Source organism: Lemur catta, chromosome 12 (assembly GCF_020740605.2).
Source record: "Lemur catta isolate mLemCat1 chromosome 12, mLemCat1.pri, whole genome shotgun sequence".
Lineage (NCBI taxonomy): Eukaryota > Metazoa > Chordata > Mammalia > Primates > Lemuridae > Lemur > Lemur catta.
Window position 1 is genome coordinate 46,526,453 of NC_059139.1, and position 22,864 is coordinate 46,549,316.

The 22,864-nt window shown below is 39.0% G+C and overlaps 1 protein-coding gene across 5 annotated transcripts in view; it reads left to right on the plus strand.

The window, feature by feature from the left end:
• ARHGEF28 (Rho guanine nucleotide exchange factor 28) overlaps nt 1-22,864 on the plus strand; it is a 265,920-nt gene that overhangs the window by 156,660 nt on the left and 86,396 nt on the right. For all 5 annotated transcript variants that reach the window (XM_045566117.1, XM_045566119.1, XM_045566118.1 and 2 more), the window contains 2 exons: nt 14,578-14,699; nt 19,718-19,998. In XM_045566117.1, the coding sequence (XP_045422073.1) occupies nt 14,578-14,699; nt 19,718-19,998 (403 nt within the window). The remainder of the gene's footprint in view (nt 1-14,577; nt 14,700-19,717; nt 19,999-22,864) is intronic.

Consider the following 22,864-nt stretch of genomic DNA (forward strand, 5'->3'; position numbering starts at 1 on the left):
AATGTTTATTAATCGAAGATTTAAACATATAGGGACTGGGCCTTACCTAAGGTGCTCATAATTATCATTCAATTTTTAAAATGCACATTTTAATACAAACCAGGCCCCAGAAAATGTTGAAAGGTTCTTTTCTTTGTGCCTTTATCCACTTATGCAATGTCTCTCATTCTCTCCTACCCCAGCTCATCTCATATGCCTTTCCAGTGACACATAGTGTGAAGAACTACTTTTTCTCCTCCTTTTTTCTTTTTGCTGGTGCAGAACCAGTCTACAGTTGCCAAAGGAGGGGCAATGATTTCAGAAAACTTGACAACCTTGGAGAGCTTAGCAACAAATCTTTTGTAGTCATGGTGAAAATTACGAATATTTATGTGATACTTTATTAGCTACTGTTTACTACTATAGTAAGTGCTTTACGTATATGATACCTGATTCTAAAAATAACTCTGTGGTACAGATATTATCTCTGCTTTATAGGTGAAGAAACTGAGGCTTAGAGAGTCTTAAAATTAGTCCCAAGGTCATACCAGGAAATGCAGAGAATGGTAACCTTGGTAGAATAAGGAAGGAAAATGACATATGAAGAAAGTATTTTTCACATGTGTTGTCCTATAAAAGACCTGTATGTTAGATGTGATTGTCATCTTTATTTATTAGTTTGGGACTTGAGGCTCAGAGGGGAGAAATGAGTTGCCCAAGATCAAAGCCAATAAATGGCAGAGCCAGGCCAAGAATCAGGACACTCGACTTGAGATGTTTTGCTCTTCCTGGTATGTTTCACCACCTCGTAGTAGAGGTAAGGGATGGTGAACTTCAACAGGTATCTACCTTGGATTCAAAATGTGCCATTGTGCCTCGCTGTCTTAGCTTCTCCCTCTCTTTCCTGAATGTCTCCTAGGAAAAGAGGCGAAAGGGGAGACTCTGGAGGAGTAAGATGGGAGGGTTGTTTTTTCTCCTTGATACCTTCCCACTACGCACAGATAGAGAACTTGCACACATCATTGGGTTGGGCTTGGGAACGGATGCACAGATGCCTGGAGTGCTGGTTTGTTGGCTTAGGAGAAGAAGAGGCAGGACAAACTGAGAAAAGGATGGGGTGGGGGAGCTTTCAGTGTGTCCTGGAAAGCTCACAGGTTTGTCCCATACAGAGAAAGGTAGCATTAGAGAGACTGGGTGTGCTGGGAATGGAGATGAGGATCACAACACCAGTGGTTTGGCCTTTTTCATGAGCTCATTTAATGTTTGGAGGGCAGGTTCCTAATCTGAAAAATAATCCTTGACACAGTAAGTTTTGAGAGATATGATGACATTTCAGAAGTTTTAATGATAATTTTTAAAGGTGAGTTACTTTTATTTCATAGGCTTTCTCATTCTTTTCCTCTTTGCCTTCCTCCCATTCATGAAGTTTCATTGAATATACACATGCATACAGTCTAGAAACTCTCTAAAGAATGCCTTAATATCACAAGAGGAATAAGTCACTACAGAAATCCTTATTAAGGAAGAGAAACATTTTCCTACAGGTGATATAATCTGCTAAGATGTTTTTGGCTCTCAGTGAAGATACGTGTTTAACTTCATACAGAGTGGTTTCGATTCCAGACTCTGCCTAGAGTTTTACCTTTGTCAGCAGAGGAAAGGAGGCCCATTGCAAATCCTTTGCCAAACAACACAGCTTCATACCCTTTATGGCTCCCTTTAGTTAAACAAATACTTTGCCAAATTTTTGAAAGTAATTTTTGCTTTACTTTTGGCTAGCTTAAATACTTGGGCAAGGTATTTTTCTCCACTAATCTGTGTAGGTGGGAGATGGTATTATAATTTAGTATCTTCTTGTTCAAGGGACTCCTCCCTACCACTCCTGGTTTAGGGGAGGGACTAATGGTTGTTTAATCAAATACATTAATTAAGTAAGGTAGAAAGTGATTAAGTCCCATAGGAGAGATCAGGACAAATTACTGTCAAAGTTCAAGGCAAAGACACCAGTTCAAGATGGTGGCATCATGAAAGGGATGTCACTTTGGTAGCCTGTAGTGAGCTGGTGGGGTTTTAACAGGCAAGGTGTTCCTTCTAAGCAAATGGATAGAGTCAGATGTTCATAGAATGTATGTGACAGAAACTAGCCTAGTCTTGTGGGCTGTAGACTCATGGGGATACAGAAATGTAGAGTGGTGCCAGTGTTGCATTGGTTTGTATGGTTAGCTTTGTCTGCTTAGCATCTTTCTTCCCTTTGTTCTTTAAGGGATGGCTCCTCCACTGCTCTGGCCACTTCCCGTGTGATCTTGCCTTCCTGGGTACAGTGGGATGGGTACCCCACCCAGATGGGGCCAATCACAGTACTCCTACTTCCTGGCTACAATGATTGGTCCAGGATGGGCTCATGATCCAATCATGGCCAATCAGAGTCCTCCCTTGGGATTTTTCAAACTGGAATATGAAGGGAGATGTCTTCCTTCCTGGATGGCAGTGCTGGAAACATTAGAGTGGAAACCATTAATTGGAAGAAATAAGTCTGTAGTAGCAGGAAGAACTGCAAACATGTAAAGAGAAGTAGGTAAGGGATAGGATCCTGCCTAGGTTCCTACCTCTCAAGGCATGGATGCTAAATTCTTTTAGTTCTGTGAGCTGCTCTCACATGCCTTCGATAAATCTCCTCCCTCCCTCTTATTTTTGTTTTAGCAAATTCAGGCAAATATTTCTTCCACTTCCAACTAGAAGTCTCCAACTTGTCCTTCAAAATGTAGCTTGAGGGTCCCTATTCCAGGAGGCCTTCCCTGAATTCCCTCAGATTTCAGAATTATATCCTTGGTGCCACTCTGCCTTGTGTATATTTTTATGATAGTCCCTCTCATTACTGTATCACAGCTACTATTTAACATCTGCACCCTAAGACACTGAATTCCATGAAGATGGAGACTGGCTGACCTGGCGTCACATCTCCAGTGCCCGGATCACAGAAAGTAGGCAGTAAATATTGAAAGTGTATTGTGGCACAAATTTGCCCACTCTACACCCAGATACTCCTCTTCTTTGCCAAGCTGGTATTGAATGTGATTTCCTGGTGAGGGTGGAGAGCAGTCACTAGTGGGGTGATGTTGGGGGAGTCGTGCTCCTTGAATCCACACAATGCCTTCTGGGTCCTTCTGGGCTCTGCTGTGGATTGACTGACCCGGTGCTTCCCTGAGGCATGCCGGCTTTATTACTGGGTGTTCTGGCATCTGTGACCAAGGCTGGGATCCTGGTGTTGGTTAAGACCTGGCGATTCTCCTTCTGGCCTCACCTTGACTTGGCCTTGCCCTGGCTCTTACATCACAGAAACCTTGGCCACTGGCCCAGATGCTTCCCTTAGAAACATCTGCCATAGGGTCTGTTTCTTTGCACAATGGTGGGCCCTGTGGCAGGCCATGGGTGCTCAACTCAGCTACTTCCTGCTCTTCTCAGAGGCCTTGGGGGCTTAGGGATCCCATTCTCACCACAGGCAACTGAGAGCAGCCCAGGAAGGCTGCACCTGGCCCTGCTGCCTGACTTTGCCTTCCCACCCAGTGCACTTGGTGGGTCTTATCCTCATGATCCTGCAAAGTGATCCTCAGAGCCCCCAACTTATCTCACATTGGTCCTCACAGGCAGGGCAATCAGTTGTCTTATCCATTTGATTTCCAGTGTCCCTGACAATGGCAAGTCCTGGTTATGAGTTTTAAACAATTCCATATCCAACTCTCATCCATCCCCACCTACCAGTGGTGTCTCAGAATCACCTAGGATAATGGAACAGGATTCAGGAATTAAGTAGAGTTTCTGAACCAGAGGAAACCCAGAACAACTTGGAGGAATGCCAGAGTACTGGGCTTTCATCATTCATTCATTCAAAATGTATCTGTTGAGGAACACAAAAAATAAGTGCAAGAATTTACATTTCCGTGGACGATTCTCTATTTTGCTGGCATATTGCTTTGTTTATAGTAGAACTCTTTTGAGGGTACTTAGGGGGTGAACATGAGGCTCTAGATATGGGCATTGGAGAATTGGAGCTCCTCATGACTTTTGAAATGAACAAGATCATTTTTGTGTGCCAATGTCTTTCCACAAGATTATGCAGGATTTGAATTATTCATGGAGTCCTTTGTGATGATGACGTAGGGAGGGATCTTCCTCATCAGTTTGTTTACATTTTTAGACTCACTTGAAGTGGTCTCGTCAAAGTCCTACCACTTTATTTGAGGTTTTTCAGCTCTATTCTGGTGTTTGTATAATGTGTTAGTTTTTTTCCCCCCTCAGTTTGCCAATTTTTCCTTTATGTGGACTAATTTGCTTTAGGCCTTGGAGAAATGCGTAAAAAAAAAGAAAGGAATTGTTGATTAAATCTAATCGCACCAAAGTCCACACCACACATGACTGAATATCTACTTGATTGCTTGGAGGAAGCAAGGGCAGAAAAAAGTTATTTACACATTTGAGAGTCCTTTTCCAAACATGAACACAAAGCTCTCGAAGGCTACCTTGTGCTACTACAATTAGGAATGAGGACTTGGAAAGATGTGGAGGAAAATTGTTTTTGTTCTCAGAGGACTATATTTTCTCCCCCGTCCTTACTTCCCTCTGTGTCTCTTATGTATTATGAGGGAAAAGGCTTGTTTTCTTCCTCAATAATTTTGAAAATTAAGTCTTTCAAAACAGCAGAATAGGACTCTTTTGGGGATCTGGTTTTAGGAAACCCAGTTGTACTTGATATTTAGAAGGGGGTTTGAACTGTGCTCTTCCAAGGGAGAGGGCTGGAGCAGCAGCTCTCACTCTGGCACCTCTGGAATCCATTGGCTCTGTGTCCTGCTGTTATTGTGCTTAACAGGACTGGCCTGAGAGCCCTGATCTATCCCAGGGCTCACTCTTTTTTTCAAAGGATCGCAGGAAGGGGAGGTAAGTTCTGAGGGTGAATTGGGGGTTTGGATTGATGTTAGTGACTCTCTAGTTTGGTGACCAAAGGTTCCTTGGGTTCCCTCAGACACATTTTCATACAGACTAAAATTTACAGCGTTACTTTAGCTTACAAATGACCCACAGGAAATTCCTGAGCTGAGGATAATTTTGGAATTCGGACGAACCCTCTTTGTAACCTCAGGTCCAACTCAGAAGAGTGAGGCCAAGAGATTTTTCCAGGCTAAGACAAATACCAGGAAAATCCTAAGAGAACCTTAGAGGAGGAATAGGCAAAGAGGTGAATGATGGTTTACCTCTGAAAATGTTCACTTTCACTGCAAGCCTAGGTTTTTTCTTTCTGCTGGGTCCCGCTAAGACCATTGGTGAAAAAGGCTTTCTGTAAATTCCAGAATTTGGCAAAGGTCCATTTGAATCTGGGACTGGGGGAATAAGGCCTTGCAGTGAGGACGGTGGGCTGTGGGCTCTGCCGGCACTGTGCTTGCCTCTCTGTTCAGTCCTAATCACCTGGACAGGTCAGTCACTTTCTCTGGTTAGCGTTCTTGTCTACAAAATGAATATGATAATACCTCATGCGATTATGGAGAGAAGAATTGGCAGATGGCTAAAAACAATTCTGTGTACTCTTGGGTAAAACATTTCCAGTTAATACATTTCCACATACATTATCTGATAGGGTTGACTTACTGATAACCTATTTTGCATAAGATTACACAGCTGTTCTTTTATGTAGGAGGCACATTTTAAAAATATGACTCTTTTCGTCCTGGGGTTTAGATGTAAAGGTGGTTCTTGTTAAAAATCTGGGAATTATAGACAGTAAAAAGAGTTGAAAATAAAACCTGGCTGTACCCTATCACCTGGAGGTGGCAGTTGACGTTTTAGTTTGTCTTTCCACTCTTTTCTCTTGAGTATCTTGAAGGTTGTTGTGGTATTAAACAAAATGAAATGATGTATTTACTGTTTTATGAATGTTTTCTCAGCAAGACTCACACTGTCATATCCCAGCAGCAAATTGCCAGGGGTGAATAACACAGGTCCAGGAAGAAGGCAAACATACCTAGGTACAAGTCACATGGTAACACATTAATGAGACTTCTTAATGGAAAAATACCAGACATTGCTCAAATACCATTTTCTTTGGTTCAAAATAGGATACTTGGTAACCCCAATTATTAAGTAAAGTACTTTGAACTACTCTATCAGAGTGTCATTTATTATTTGTGTGACCTTGGGAAGTTACTTAAATACCACTGCAGTTTCCTCATCTGTAAAAATAGAAGTAAAATGGAAATAGTAAATAATACAGGTCAAAGGTTGTTTTGGGGGGATGAAAAGAATTAATATGTGTTAATCATATAGTGCCTGGTTCATACTAAATACCATATTTGTGTTAGTTGTCATAGTAGGAATATCCAGTATGATTACCAAATAGATAACAGGTGTTCAATAGATGCCGCCTCTTTAACAAATCTGCCTGATCACCCCATTATTCCTTTAGCAGAAGAGTAGCCTATCTGATGTTTTAAATGAAGGGATTAAACACTAATATTCTTGGGCTACTGCTACTAGAGGGCACAGGACCTGCCAGCATCGTGTTTGGCATCTACAAAATTTGTTTGTAGCTTAGATTCTAACCGGGAAGTTATTTATCCTCCCATGAGGAGCAAAATAAAATTCTTTATCACCAGAGTGTGGTAGATAACATAGCACAAAATGCAGAGGAAACAGGCAGGAAGAGTTTACAGAAGAAGGAAAGGCTCTTGGCTGTGTCAGGGGACCTCCTGGAGAATAGACAGTAATGACTGTGCTTTGAGGATGTTTTTAAGAGTCTCTGATGGCAGCTGAGGGCCCTAGATTGGGTCCAGCAGGTCACACAGTGACTGGCAATCAGTAGGTGCTGAGTAAATGTTGAAAAAAAAAGAATGGATGAATGGGTGAGTGAGTGAGTGAATGAATGAATAAAATAAGAACGTGACACTCCCATCACAACTTGGAATAGAGAAAGAACAGCAGGGCCTAACACAAGAAAACCTCCAGATCTGAGAAAGCATTCCAGACCCGAAGGGAATATTCTCCTAGTTGTACCTAGTGTGAGGTTTCTGTTCTTTTCTTAATGAGACCTTATTCATTCCTTCTGTGAATATCTATTGAGTATCTGCTAGCTGTCTGTGCCTGGCATGGTTCTAGGCATGGGGACAGAGTGAACAAGACATTCAAAGTTGCTATTCTCATGGAGCTTACGTTCTAGTAGAAGGAAACAGACATATACAATCAGCAAATCTGTAATATGCTCAGTGATGATAAGTAGCATAAGGGAAAATAAAACAAGGTTAGGGGGTTGACATTTTAGGTATCATGGTCAAGGACAGCCTCTTTGATAAGATAACATTTGACCAGAGACATTAAACAAGTAAGGACGCAGGGCATCTGGATATGCAGGGGAAGAGCCATGGTGGTAGAGGCAGCCGCAAGTGCAAATGGGCTGAGGCAGAGAACAGCAGGGAGGCCAGTGTGGCTGGAGTAGAGCAGTAGGCAGGGCTGCAGAGCGGCTGGGTGAGGGCAGAGGAGGGCCAGGCTATGGGAGGCCCTGTAAGTCATGGTAAAGTTTGGCTTTCACTCAGAATGAGATGGGAAGCCATTAGAGAATTTTGAAGAGGTGTGACATGATTTGATTTCCTTTGTAAAAGGGTTGCGTTGTCTGTGTTGTGAAGAACAGGCCATGGAGGGCCAAGAGTGGAAGCAGGGAGACCAGTTAGGAGACTATTGCCATAGTCTAGGAAGAAGACTGGGGTGGCCTGTCTTGGCTGGCAGTGGAGGTGATGAGAAAAGGTCAGATTCTGAATCTTGAGGGGAAATCGAGAGTTCAGTTTTGGATCTGTGGTTCTTAGCACGACTGCCGGACAACTGAGTGGAGAAGTCAAGGAGATAGCTGTGACTCAGGGAAGAGGTCTGGACTGGAGATGAAAATTTGGGAGTCACCATCATATGATGGTGTGTGATGCCATGTCGTCAGAGAATGAGTGGAGAGAGAGAGGTGGCTTGAGTATTGACCCCAGAGCAATGCAACCTGCCCAAATCTGGAAAATGCGGAGGAACCGGTCACAGGGACTGAGAAGGAAAGGCCGGTAAGATAGGAGAAGAACCGAGAGCAAGTGGTGTCCTGGAGGCTAAGGGCAGGAAGAGAGCCATGAGCTGTAGGAAACACTGCAGTGGGTCACAGAAGTTGAGACTGAGGACTGATCCTAAGTTCTGCCATAGGAGGGTCATTGATGACCACGAGGGGCACTGTTTCATTGGATGGTGGGAACCGAACTCTAAAATAAGTCTTACCTGTTTTGTTGTGGTTTGCCATTTGCAATCAATTGTTCTGCTGTTTTCATAAAGTTTTAGATTTAAAATATATGATGGATGAATGAATGAAACCGGTCTGCCCAGCCATGGTTCAGAGATTTCTGGACTAAGAGGCCCTCACCTGACTTTGCAGGCGAGAGTTTGGCACACAGAGTGGGCCAAACCAGGTCAGCAGCAGGTTTGCAGAAAACTGCCTTAGCCAGATTTGTTTATGTTTGGGTGTGAGTCTCTTACATAACCAGTAAAGTAGGCCGCATTTTCCTTTAGCTACAAGGCCCTTAGCTTCTTGAGGGAGAGCTGGACTGCATTAGAAATCAGGCTGCAGAGGTCCTAGGCTGGTCTGTTTCCTGATAGATTTAGGGTAGTTGTGAATGTCAGAGGGAAGGAATGCGTTGCAGCTGCCTTCCCCTTCGCCCTTGCTGGTTCCAAGTCCCCTGCTTTCCGTAGGTGAAATATATTTACTTTCAGTTGTCTCCTATGTCACCCAACTAGAGCACCTAGCGAGGACATGCTGATGAAAATTTTGGCTTCAGGGAGCTCCTGTAGAGTCACCTAGATCACATTACAGAACAATGAAACTCATGGGCAAGGGAGAGCTAGGAATCCCCTCGGAATTACTGTTTATCCTCCAGGCACTCTGCAGTGAGAAGCTGGCCCCCGTCCACTTCGTCATGTTAGGACATCTTAGTTTCTGAAATCCTCCCTTTGTTCTTGAGAAACGCTGTCTCTGATTGTCTGACTTTATTCTTTGTTCGTCCCATGGTTTATAATCCCTCTCATTTCATGAGATCTCATCCTTGAGTCATTGGAGGTAAATCCTATGGGCAGTTTAACAGCTTTTCTTTTCTCTTCACATTTTATGTTTTCAGTTACCATGTCCAGGATAGACTTTTCAAAATTTCTTAACATGAACTAAGTCTGAAATAAAAGTTACAACATTTTAAATGCTCGTTGTGAAGCAAATGGAATGTTTTGTGTGTGCCAGTGGCCTTGGGTTGTTTTTAAACATATAAAGTTATAGCCAAGGTTGAAATTATTTTTTTTAAAAGAATCAGAACCACATGAAAGTATCAAAACTACACAAACTCATTTACTTTTATAATAATTACAAGCATTTACATAGTGCTTACTATGTGTCTGATTCTGCTCTAATCACTTAAAATATTAACTCACTTAATTCTCATAACAATCCTATGAGATACATATGTTATTGTCTTTATTTTTACAGATCAGGACATGGAGCACAGAGAGGTTAAGTAACTTACCCAAGGTCACACAGCTAATAGATGGTGGAGTAGAGATTTGAACCTAGGCAATCTGGCTCCAGGGATCATGCTCTTAAGCATTGCAATGTACTGCTCTTCACTAATTTAAAATCTCCAGCCATTTTTATGGGAGTTGGGCCTTAGTTACTTTAATAGTGTTTTTGAAATATGAGTTTACCAAATATTAGAAATCAGTGCTATCAACAGAATTGTCAAGTTAACTTTTTGCAAAGAAAAAACTTTTTATAAGAAAGCATTGATTTAAGACAAAGAGCTGGTATTCTTATTGCATTATTTCTATATGTTCTTTGAAAAAGGACCTGAAGAACATTTTTGGAGGGCAATAATTTTTCACTTAATTTACTTCTAAAATAGTTACATATGGAAGTAATAACATCATATTTCTTGAAAATCTTGAGATCAATCTTTTTCTTAAAAAAATGCAGCTATTATAGCTTTTTCTTTGAATGGGCTGAAACACAGTAGAGCAATTAGCCACTTTAATATATGTAGCTGCTATTTATTTGAATATACTCTTTAAGGCCTATTTTCTTTTCACAATCAGTCCTATTCTGCTGGTTTGAAGCCCATTATTTGCAGTGACCAGTGCTGAAGTTAATAAAGGAGTGACGGTCCTATTCGTCTGTGTCATTTTCTGGTTTGTCAGTCTGTGTTTGTTTCTAGATCCTATCATCTTGAGGTGTCCTTTGATAAGTGGAGGCTATGGATGCTCCAGAGAAACACTCAAAAGGACTCTGTGCCAATTTTATAAATAGTAGCAGCAAGTGACCCACTAAGTTTACGTGGCTGGTTCTGGGTGACAGAACTAGAGAGGAGACAAATTTTCTCCCTTCACTGCTATGTCATGCTCTTACAGTTGTGTCCCACGTACCTTTCTCAGTGGAGTCATTAGCTGAATGACAGGATTGTGACACACAGCCAGGCCACTTTTCCAGAGTGTAGGGTGGATTCCTCTGGGAACAGTCCATCTTGGAGATGGCCAACATAACACTAGATGACAATGAATAATAGAGTCAGGCAAATATTTCATTTTCAGTTTTCTTTTGATCTTTCTGTTAACTGAAGGAGAGTCTTGGTGTGGTACCCCTGCATTTTTACTCTTTCTTGAATCCTTCAGAATCTCCCTTTATAACAAAGAGAGAGCAGGCCTCTCAGACTCTCAGCTTTGATAGGCAACTGTATTTAGTCAGAACTGAATTTCCTTGTTTTAGTACATATAGTTTCCTTCTACTTTTGACAGGGAATACTGGCTTTCTATGTACGGTGGAAATAAAGTAATTCTTAATGTTAAAGGTATTTCTGGGGTAATCATTGTCTTGTGATTCCCTTGTGCTATGCACATTAAAATAAAATTTTGTATGTCTTTTCTCCTATGCCTTTTGGAAGCTGGTTTTCAGCAAACCATCAAAGGGAAAAAGGGAAATGTTCTCTTGGCCCCCATAATCTTTTATATCAGAAATACTTTCTCTACTTCCCCCCAACTTGGGGAAGGGTGCAAAATTCTCCTTCGTTAGCAGTAATGACTCCCTCCCCATCCCTTCCTCTCCCTTTTATTCTTTCTTTCCTTCACACCTTTCTGCAATGGGGTGGACCTAAATGGTCACTTGATCATAAAACTTTGAGCAAATCACAGTTTTCTGCATCTAGTTTTTTAAACTGTAAAATGAGGGGATTGAATTTATATGATGATTTTCTAAAGCTGCCCCAAGAGGCTCATCTTGACTCCTGATTATTTAAGTATTTCCCACAGCTTCTAACACAACACAGGACTCAGTTGCTATGTAACAGCACATAAAATGGGGCCTGAGTTTTCAGGCTGTCAGAGGTTACACTGCAGAGGAAATAGTAGGACTTAGCCCTCGTTCTACTGACTCTACAAAGTCCTTTCTGTGATCCAGACCAGAGGACACGTGATGAATTTTAAGGTGGACTTTTCAAGGTCCTATGTAACCATCATTTTATAAAACGTGTGTATGTATCTGCTGAAATTGTCCATTGTCATTTCAAGAATCAAGTGGTCTCCCAGTGTGGCATGAGTGTTAGAATTTCTGGGATTCACAGGGGTACCCACAAAGAGCAGAGGCAGAAAACAGTGAAGCAGGAAAGCCAGAGACGCACACAGATGGGAAAAAGAGTGGAGGGAAATAGGAAAATAGGATAAAGAGAGAGAAAGGGGGAAACCAATAAAAAAAATTAAAGGTATTTCTTAAGTAAAAATATTTTTCAACGAAAAAAGGTCAATCTGAAGATGAGTACTAAAGAATATAATACAGATGATATGTAGATAGGACAAAATAGTGAATTTGGCAGAGGAGTGACGAAAGTTTGGGAAGTATTGGTCTAATATCTGATATGGGTAATTTTGTGCAGATCTACCATCTCTTCTTTGAAACTCTTGGGATAAGATTTGTTATGGAATTCAGAATTTTCAGATCATTTGGCATTGTACTTAATACTGTGCATGATATGACTCCCATAGGAGACACTGGAACAATGCCATCATCGGGCATGTTAATATTTCTGCAGCAAAATATATGATCAGTCACACCAAGTACAGTAAAAAAAAGACTATATGCGGTCCAATGTAGGCTCAGGTCAGATTTTGCCACCAAATATATTTTTAAGCCAAACTTATGGAAAAAAGTTTGATTTTCAGAGCTTTCTACATTTCAGAATTGCAGCAAAGAGATTGTGGACCTGTGTTCATAACTAAATTGCATTACTTTGTAAAACCCTAATGAAATTACTTATGCAGAAAACAAATTAGACCCCAGCTTGGATGAAGTAACCAGACTTGGCCATCTTTTAGTTTATTTTGCTGCTTGGATGTGATCTCAATGTAGAATCGGACCTGCACATAGGGCCTTGGCATGTTTGTTTGTGAAAGTTGAATCTAAGTGCTTTTTATTAATAACTGTATATAGGAAGATAGCAGTAGTTTCTGGTCCTGCTCATCTTTGCAGTGAATGGTCAATCTCGAACAGAGATCTCTTTTGGTAGTTAAGAACATGGCTGTTGGTGACTGGGCAATACATTTGCTGGCACCACACAATTTGGGGTAATTCACTTGATTCTGTGTTTTTAAAATGAAATACATCAATTATTTGCAATTGTCTTGCTGAGTATCTTGTTAGTTCTTAGTCTAATTATCAATGAAGTTTTAATTTGGCAATGATTAAAAAGGAGCATCAATGGCCTCCCAAATGTGGTGGCAGAAATGCCAGGTGTTTTACAGTCTGCGAACCTGGGACTCTGCAGAGCAGTTAAGCTGGATTAATTACACTTCAGAGGACCATGTTGAGTTATTTATGATTGTTTTTAAAACATTATGTAAAATGACAAGTGAACAAGTATTTTCTTCAGAACTCATTGAAAGTGTTTTGTCAGGTTCTTGATTTATAACCTTTGGAACCTTGCTTTCTTTTGTGTAATTAGATGAAAATTGTATAGTAATTGATCATAAAGGTTATCCTTGTGAAGTATTTGTTGGCTTTGTCTATTATATTGCTAGCTATTTGAATAAGTTGATAAAAGAATACATCATGGATGTAAGAAGAAAATGTTTTCCTTTTTCATTGTATAGTTCCTCTGGAAGCTTAATAAAATCTCACTTGAGTGTTCTGTGGGCAAGAGGTGGATTTAGATGCAGTCTCTGAAACCAGAGCTATGTGGCTTATATAATTCATACATCTTTGGACCTTTCAGAATGTCATCTAAGACAGCAGTCCCCAACATTTTTGGCACTAGGGGCCGGTTTCATGAAAGACTGTTTTTCCACGGACTGGGGATGGGGGTGCCAGGTGTCATTGGGAGTGCGGTGCGGAGCTCAGGTGGCGATGTGTGGCCTGTTTCCTGTCAGGCCATGGGCCAGTAATGGGTTGGGGACCGCAGCTCTAGGACTTTCTAAGAAAGAATAAAATTTTTTGTTCATGGTACATCAGCCCAACAGTTATTAATCTTGTTTCATTTTCTAAAATCACTCCCAGATTTTATGCTTTGGCATAGATAAGATAGGCAGTGGGACATGTGCAATTTCTCATGGAATAGTGACAAACACTGTCTCTTTTGTACCTACTTAGAAAAACTTCCTGAAATGTAAATGAAGATGGCATTTGTTATGGATGTAACATGGAATCTTCCCTGTTCAAAGTCACTTACGGATATTGACAATCTATTATAACACACTGTGACTAGTATTAATAACCTTGTACCCCACACTGGACCTGGTTAAAAATCAGTATTCATAATAATAACAAACATTATTGAGCACTTAGTGCCAGGCATGTGTCAAGTGCTTTACATGTCTGAATTCATTTAATCCTTATAACCACATGAGGAGGAAAGCATAATGATAAGAATCAAGGCATTCTAGCTTGAATATGTTTTATTACCATTGTCTCTTCCTTCCTTACAAATATGGTGACATCTCAACTCTCTGGGACTCAACTTTGAGCAACTTCATCTATTTGGAATAAAGCTGAGAACATGGAAGCAAGCAGAAACATTTCTGTAATTCAAATAGGCAACACTCTGTGTAAGATTCTGCGTGTTCAGCAGGCAGTATGGAGCCGGAACAGCTGGGCTTTGTACTCTCGGGTCCTTTCCTAAAGGGTCATTGAGTCTGAATGTGTCAGTGGAACCGCAGTTCAATCACTAATGCTTCCAAGTTATTAATAAAGGGAAATGAAGTTTAATCTGTTAGAAATTGAAGGCAAATACCTAATTGATTTTACAAGGACCTCTATGGATGGGGAAAATGGTGCTCGAAGTGGGCAAATATTTATCTATCTACCACTATTCATTCTACATGAAGCTTCTAAGTAACTGAGAAGATTTGGATGTAGAAGAGAAAATACTTGCATGTGGATCTTAAAATGTGAAGACAGCAAAACGCCACCTTAAAAAATGCACTCTTGATTTTTTTCTTTTGGTTTGACTAAGAAAGTAAAGCTTGACTGTAGAATAAATCCCTTCAACTTTATTTATCCTGTTTTTGTTTTTCTTCTAGATCGCTCCTTTGATGTCCTCAAAAAATCCAAGCATCCCCCAATGTTGCTTGCTACAGGCCGGCTTTCTGACATGCTGAATGGAGGTGACGAAGTCTATGCTAACTGTATGGTGATCGATCAGGTAAGGCATGACTGACATTACAAGGTGGATCGGTACCTCTCTCCAGAACTTGAACATGTGAGAACTATATTCGGCATTGTTGTGTTCCTTTGAAAATGTCAGCCTAAGAGCAGCACAGGGGATGCTGCTGTGGAATCTCATCCTATGAGAATTTAACTTAGGTCCTAACTTCAGAATACAACACACCTTACCCTCCCAAGAAGCACCAGCAGGGAGGGGTTCAGTGGGGAAATGACAACTATGTGGCCAATATCTTCTCTACAGCTTTTCAAAAAGTGTGTATATGACCCGAGTAAGCAATATTTGTATTCAAATCCAAAAAATAGTAACAAGCAAATGCTTGATCCCAGCTCCATAGGATACTGTCACATAAATTACTTAATTCTTACAGCACATCAATTAACGTGTACTAAGGTTATAGAGCTTTAACATGAAAACAGAATAGTATCATGATACAAGGTGGAGCATTTTAGGATTTTTCCACCTATTCCCTGATAGAGACTTGTGACTTAAATCTGATAAAAGCAGATGGTTTGAGTGTGTCAGCATCTACTTATCTTTTGTTCTTTTCTCTAACTCAGTGATCCTCAAATTTTAGTATTTATAAAAATTAAAATATAGTTATGGATCTGAAGATTTCTATGCATTCTAATTTATAAGAGATTTAAAGGACTTTCAAGAGTTTTTTTTTGATAATAAACAATTTCTGCCTTATCCATTGATTTTAAAATCTAGTTTCTATATGAGATGCTCCATATGTATACTCATTGGGCAATAAGGCACTTTAGCTTTTTTTGTTGTTGTTAGTGCACACATATTTTACTCATTTTTTTGTGTGTGGTAAAAATACTTAACATTTCTTAGCAAATTTCAAGTATTATTAACTGTAGTCACCATGCTGTATATTAGGACTCAGAACTTATTCATTGTATAACTGGGAAAATTTGTACCTTTGGATCAACATCTCACAATTTCCTCCACCGCCTAAATTCCTGGTAACCACCCTTCTACTCACTGTTTCTGTGAGTTTGACTTTTTTACATTCTACATGTAAGTCAGATCGCACGGTATTTGTCTTTCTGTTGGCTTATTTCTGTTTGGGTTATTTCATTTAGCATAATGTTTTCCAGATTAATCTATGTTGTTGCAAATGGCAAGATTTCCTTAATTTTTAAGGCTTAATAATATTTATGTGTGCATGTGTGTGAAATCTGTGATATTGTGAAATATATACAGTCACGTGTGGCATAATGTGTTGTAGTCAATGACAGATTGCATATATGATGGCGATCCCATGAGATTATAATACTCTATTTTTACTGTACTTTTTCGTGTAACAAGTAGTTACTGTTGTTTTGCAATTGCCTACAGTACCCAGTACAGTCACACGCTATATAGGTTTGTAGCCTAAGAACAATAGGCTACACCATATAGCCTATGTGTGTTGTAGGCTATACCATCTAGGTTTGTATAAATGGACGCTGTGATGGTCATGTAATAACAAAATCACATAAGGACACATTTCTTAGAATATATCCCCATCATTAGGTCAGACATGCTTGTATTTATCCCTGAAATCTCCAAAGTGGTATCTTTTGTATGCTAATGAGATGACTGGTGGCTGTCAGCCCTAGGGTAGCTTCAGGGTGGGGGCTGGTCACAGGAAACCCCGGGGCATGAGTAGAGCCTTTGGGACTTTCAGACCCACCCCCATCCTCTGGGGAGGGGAGAAGGGGCAAAGGTTAAGTTGATCACTAATGGCCAGTGATTTAACCAATCTTGCCTACATAATGAAGCTTCCATAAAAACCCTGAAAGGACTGGGCTCCAGAGCTTCCAGACAGCTGAACAGGTAGGGTTCCTGGAGGGTGTGGAAGCTCCATGCCCCTTTCCACGGACCTCACCCTATGCGTCTCTTCCTTCTGGCTGTTCATCTGTGTCTGTATATCCTTTACAATAAACCAATAGTCATGTTCCCTGAGGTTTTTGAGCTGCTCTAGTAAATTAATTTAACCTGAAGAAGGGGTTAGGGCAACCTGAATTTATAGCTGGTGGGTCAGAGGCGCAGGTAATACAATCTGGGGCTTACGATGGTTGTCCGAAGTGGGGGCAGTCATGTGGGACTGAGCCCTCAACCTGTGGAGTCTGGGTCCCTCTCCAAGTAGTTAGTGGCAGAATTGAATGGAATTGGAGGACGCTCAGCTGAGGATTTGCTGGCTTGGTATTTTGGTGTGTGGGTGAGAAACCCTCCCACACATTTGGTCACAGACGTGTTCTGTACTGATTATTGCGCGAGAGAATAGAAAATACAGAATTCTGACTTTAATGGATTTACTCTCTTGCCATATTTTGTGAAGAGTTTAAATGAAATACTTCTTGAGTCCTTATTTCATTTTCTTCTGAGCCTCAGTGAGTACTATAGTATTTTCATTTACCTGAAGTAGCTAAAATTATAAACGACTCAGTATTATGTGGGGAAAACTTAACATTTTTATATGTTCTAAGATACATTAAAAATGCAAATTTTACCAAACCAAAGATGAGGTTAGGATATAATTTCTCTTTGGGAATATTTTGGGAGAGAGATACATTGCTTTAATAATGTGAAGCAAAAGAAAAAAAGAGAACTCAAACAGGCTAATTCAATAAACTGAAATGTAGAAGATTGCCAAATTTGTGCAATCAGTACTGAGAAATAAAACTAAATCTGCACAGAAATCACAAAGTTCTTTGTATCAGTGTAGTATGGTATCATATGGTCCCTTTTATTAATACTATTTGAGTGTCTGCGTGAATAACAAGGACAATGTGAGGTGCCCAAATTCTGCATATTTAAAATAATTTCTAGCAATATCTGGAAAGAATCTTGTCTAATTTCCTTTGTTTCCCTCAACCTGGCACAGAAGTCTAAAAACATAGCTAGTTTATATGCTCTGTTGTTTCTTATTAATTCTCAAGGTTATCAACCTACCTGATGAGAAAATTCACATGATGGAAATTACTTTGAAAATTTCTGTCATATAAACTGCTTTTGAAAAAACATTTTATTTGGCCATAATTTCAGTACAAAGAATCTCCGTATATATATTCTTTGCCCCAATTTCCATACCCAAATGTGAATATTTTACCATATTTACTTTATTATTCTCTGAGAGTGTGTATGTGCATGCAAATGGTTAAAATATGTATGTAAATATTTTTAGCCATTTGAGAATAAATTGAAAATATAGTGCCCCTTTAATCTTTCATGCTGTATTTTCCTAAAAACATGGACATTCTTTTACATAAGCACAGTATAGTTACCTAAATCAGGAACTTATCACTGGTACAATACTGTTAGCTATCTCCAGACCTTACCTTATTCAACTTTAGTTGGTTGTCTCAATAACGTTCTTTGCAACATAAGAAAATTCCATTACATGAATTGCCTTTAATTGTCATGTCTCTTTAGTCTTCTTTAATCTGGGGCAGTGTCTCAGTCTTTGTCTTTTTTTGAATTTTGTTTATTATTGATATATAATAGATGTACATATTTTCAGGGTACATGTGATAATTTAATGCATTCATATAATTTGTAAAGATCAAATCAGTGTAATGGGGATATCCATCACTTTAAGTATTTGTCTTTATGGTAGAAACATTTGAATTTTTCTCTTTCAGTTATTTTGAAATAAGTAATAGATTACTTCTATTACTATAGTCACCCTACTGTTATCAAACAGCAGGTCTTATTTCTTCTATCAAACTCTATATTTGTACCCGTTGTTCAACGTCTATTCATTCCCCCGACTTTGATATTTTTGAAGAATACACACCATTTTTTTTTGTTTTTGCTAGAATGTCCTTCAATTTTGGTTTGTCTAATAATTCCTCAGAATTGGATTCAGATTATGCATTTTTTGCAAGAATACTGCAGAAGTGATGATGTGTCCTTCTCTGCGTTTTATCAGGAGGCATATGACATCAGTTGCTCCCATTAATGGTGATTTTATCTTTGATCTACCAAGTTTCTTTTTAGTAAATGTACTGGTTTTTAAAAAATTATTAAGTATCTTGTTGAGAAATATTTTGAGTCTCTCTAAATGTCCTCATACTCATTAGACTTTTATCCATTATTTTGAGCATTCATTGATGGTTTTTGCTGTAGTAAATTATTATGATGATGCTTGATGATTTAGGTTCTTAAAATTTCCTCCTTTTGCTTCTTTTCCTCTTCACTGCCCTGTCTCCAGATGGCATCATTCTCTTCCCTTCTACTGTCTTCTTCCCCAGAAGAGATGCCTTTTGATGACCACCACCTCAAATCACAAGTACTTTTAAGCCCCTTTCTTAGAACAAGTGCTTTGATTAACCAGGACTCTTTATCACACGTGCAAGCTGGGTTTTCTCTTTCTGGTGATGATTTTTAAATGAGTCTTAGGCTCTGCACTGTCTCCCTCCTCTGTCTGCCATTCAGATTTTCCCAGGCTTCCCTTACTCTCTGCAATCTTATGGCAGGAGTACAAGGGGTTGCTTGCTGGACTTGCTGTTTATTTTATTATTTGCAGGTAATTTGAAGTTTGGAGTATTTTCTGTCTCCTAATTATGCTATGTACATGCACTTTATGTAGTTTTATTTGTTGTTGTTGTTTGGTGGTGCTTTTTTAGAGATTCAGATTTATGTGACCACTATTACCTTGGTTACCCGGATGACTATGAACTACTTTTTGAATAAAGCTATGTACCTTTTAGGTTTTTTTCTCAAGTATTTCAAACATTTCCCCTCATTTTGAGTCAGGAGGCATAGTTTTGTAATAAAGAACAACTTGATAAAACAGTTGGTCTTCTTTTTTGTGAATTATGGGATAGCAGCCACATGAACAAAAACACATCATGAAAGAATTATCTATTCACATAAAGCAAAACAAGAATAAACACAAAAAAGATAAAGTGGAAGGTTTTTAAATTGTAAAGGTTTTATTCTTAGCTAAGCCAATCTTTCCTGGTTTTGCTCAGGAAATATTTTTTTTCAACTTCTAGGTTGGTGATTTGGATATCAACTATATTAATATAGAGGGAATCACTGCCAACACCAGCCCTGAATCCATGGGTTCCACTCTGGGGCCTCAGAGCTGCAAGCATATCCTTCCTACTGACGCCAGGCCCGGGATGTCCACACTAAGTGAGAACAGCGAAAACACAGCGAAGATTGAAGCCCAGCCGTCCTTCATGTCACCGTCTAGCTCATGCACTTCCAACTTGAATCTTTCTTTTGGTCTGCATGGATTTGAAAAAGAACAAAGTCATCTAAAGAAAAGAAGGTGAGATACTGTATTCTAGAGGAAAACTGTAGAAAAATCAAAGAACCTCATAGCTAGACTTGGAAAAGTCTATTTTTTAACTTTTTATTGTCCCCACCACTCTTATCTCTATATCAAAACATTGCCCGCTTTTAGGTTCCTATCTTCATTGATTTGAAAGTAAAGACACTTAAAACCGACTAAAATATAATAAAGGAATACCATACTGAGATGCCAGTTTATACTTAGTACATTGGCAAAAATTACAAAGTCTAATAAAACTATGTTTTGGGGAGAATGCATACAATGGAAACTCTTAAATACAGTTGATAGGAGTGAAAATTATGTCACAACTTTGGAAAATAATTTGACATTATGTTCTAAAGTTGAATATGCATTTTCCTCCTGTGTGGTAGGAGACATATACATGAGTATTTATAGCAGCAGGAAATAACTCAAGTGTGGAACAAATTACATATAGTTACACAATGGAGTACTGTACAGTAATGAAAATGAATTAACTACAACTACATTTATGTGCTTTATAACTTGCATCTCAGAAGCATAAAGTTGAAAAAAAAAGTAAGCCACAAAATATTCAGTTAGATTTCGTTCTTTAAAAATATGAAATCAAACAATATATTATTATGGGGCACATACATATGCACATAGATGATAAAGAAAAAAAAGCAAATGAAAGGGAAAAAAATCCATAAATTAGAAGATAGTTGTTACATCTAAGGAGGGAATTAGGGGACTGGGAATGGAATGGACCATAAGAGAATTTCTATGATACAGCCAAGGTTCAGGTTTCAAGTTGGGTGAGCTCCTGGGTGATTGTTTTGTTTATATATTTATTTTATATTATAAAATTTATATTATATTTATTTTACTTTGTTACCTTACATATATTTTCTTATATATGTAAAAATGTCATTAAAGCAATAGTTTAATTGTATCTGGTATGATTGCATATATTTGTGTGTGTGCACGAATATGTGTGTCCATATCTGTATATCTGTATTTGTCCATCCACTCTGTTGTCTACTTGCTTTAGAGAATAGGCCAATTTCCAGTCACTTCATTTTATCCTATTTACCACTTTCTTAGGGAGTAGTCTATTTTCCTCCCCATGTCCTAGCTCCACAATTACATGTTCATTTCACATATAAAATCATGAATCAAATAACCATAGAATGTGAGTGTGTATATAAATATTTCTCTATGAATGAACATCCACACAGGTGAATGAATATTCAGCAAAGAATTAATTTATTAGAAAGGAGAGAAAGGGGGAGCAACCGGCAATCAGTAGGTGCCCATCACTGTGCTGTAGTTTGCACTAATATACAACTTGAGGTTGTAAAACTTTAAGTAATAGATATTGCTACCAAGTGTTACGTCTGATTCATAAATAACAAAAGACTTACTTTAGATTTATATATTGTGAATTACAGTTTTGTGGATGCTGGGTGGTCATTACTATAAATTGAATTGATAGGCTATTTTGAATTGTCCGCATGTCTGCTTGGGACAAGAGGCTGCCAGCCAAGATTCTATACAGTTCTGCAAAAATAGATTGAACTATGTGTGATTAGTACCTTCTGGCAGGATCTTTAAGATCTGTCAAGTATGTGACCCCCAGCCCCAATCTTGAGAAGTAAATAACATTTTTTTAGCAGAGGCCCTCTAGAAATATAGGGCGGAAAAGACACAAATGGTCTCTGTTCTCCTTACGCAGACATTTGCAGAGTATGTAAATTATACTTTCCAGTCATGGTCTTGCTTTGGGAAGGTTAAACATTTCATTGCTACGGATAGAATTTTTCTTCTTTAGAATATAAGAAAAATGATCTACTCTGAGTAAAGGTAATTAGAAGCCTCTGTAAAGATGTCACAGCTCAGGGGGAAACAAGGAGGAGAAGGAGAAACCATTCTATAGAAAAACCCTCTGGCTGGTCCCACACGCTGATTTCATCTCCTGTGCACTCCCTCCTCTCTGAAAAATATAGGAATGAGGGGAGAGGAGTGGTGATCCCCAGAAAGCCCTACTTGGCTCTGAGATGGCTGTGGGTCCTCCCTTCAGTGGATGTCATGGTGGGAGTGTGTAGCATAATTGACAATGAACTGAAAGTGACATGCACCTGATTTGTTAATAAGGGAGTAATAACCTGAGAGGCTGGGAACTTCTAATGAAGGAGAAATTTGTGGGCACACAATAAAAATGGGGATTAATATAAAGACAGGGCTAACTTGGACCTAAGTCCTCACTTTTCTAAGGTTTAAAACAATATTTTGGTGAAACTAAAATATGCATAATATATAACATACTGTTTAAACTTACTGTTTTGAGAAGCCACAAGAGGAAAATAAGCAACAAAACATCTATTTAGAAATACTGTACAACGAAAAATTAGGTGATAGAAGACAAGTGTTTGTTTTATTCTAAAACTTGCATTTTTCAATCCTTTGTTTTACTACAGTCCACAGTGAGAGATGCATGTTACACTGTGAACCTCTCCCCCAACTCCCACAAAATTTAAGTGAAGTTCTATGAAATAACATGTGGAATGCATTTTGACATTTTCTATTCTTAATTATTTTAAAAGGGAATTCTGGTTATATATAACCTAATGAATTGACTTCATATCCCACTAATGGGATTTAGGAAAACACTATTGTAAAATGAGAACCTGGAGGTAATCCTGAAGTATATTGTGTTTGCTGCCAATATTTTAGGTTACTAGCTAACAAAGAGTAGTAGCCCAATTTGATTAATAGGAAACAATATTTTGTAGTATGAAAAATACAATACTAGTACTTCTAGGTTGTATTCACAGTGATGGAGAAATGCTGTCTGTAACTGGAAAGGCTTATGTTAGAATAG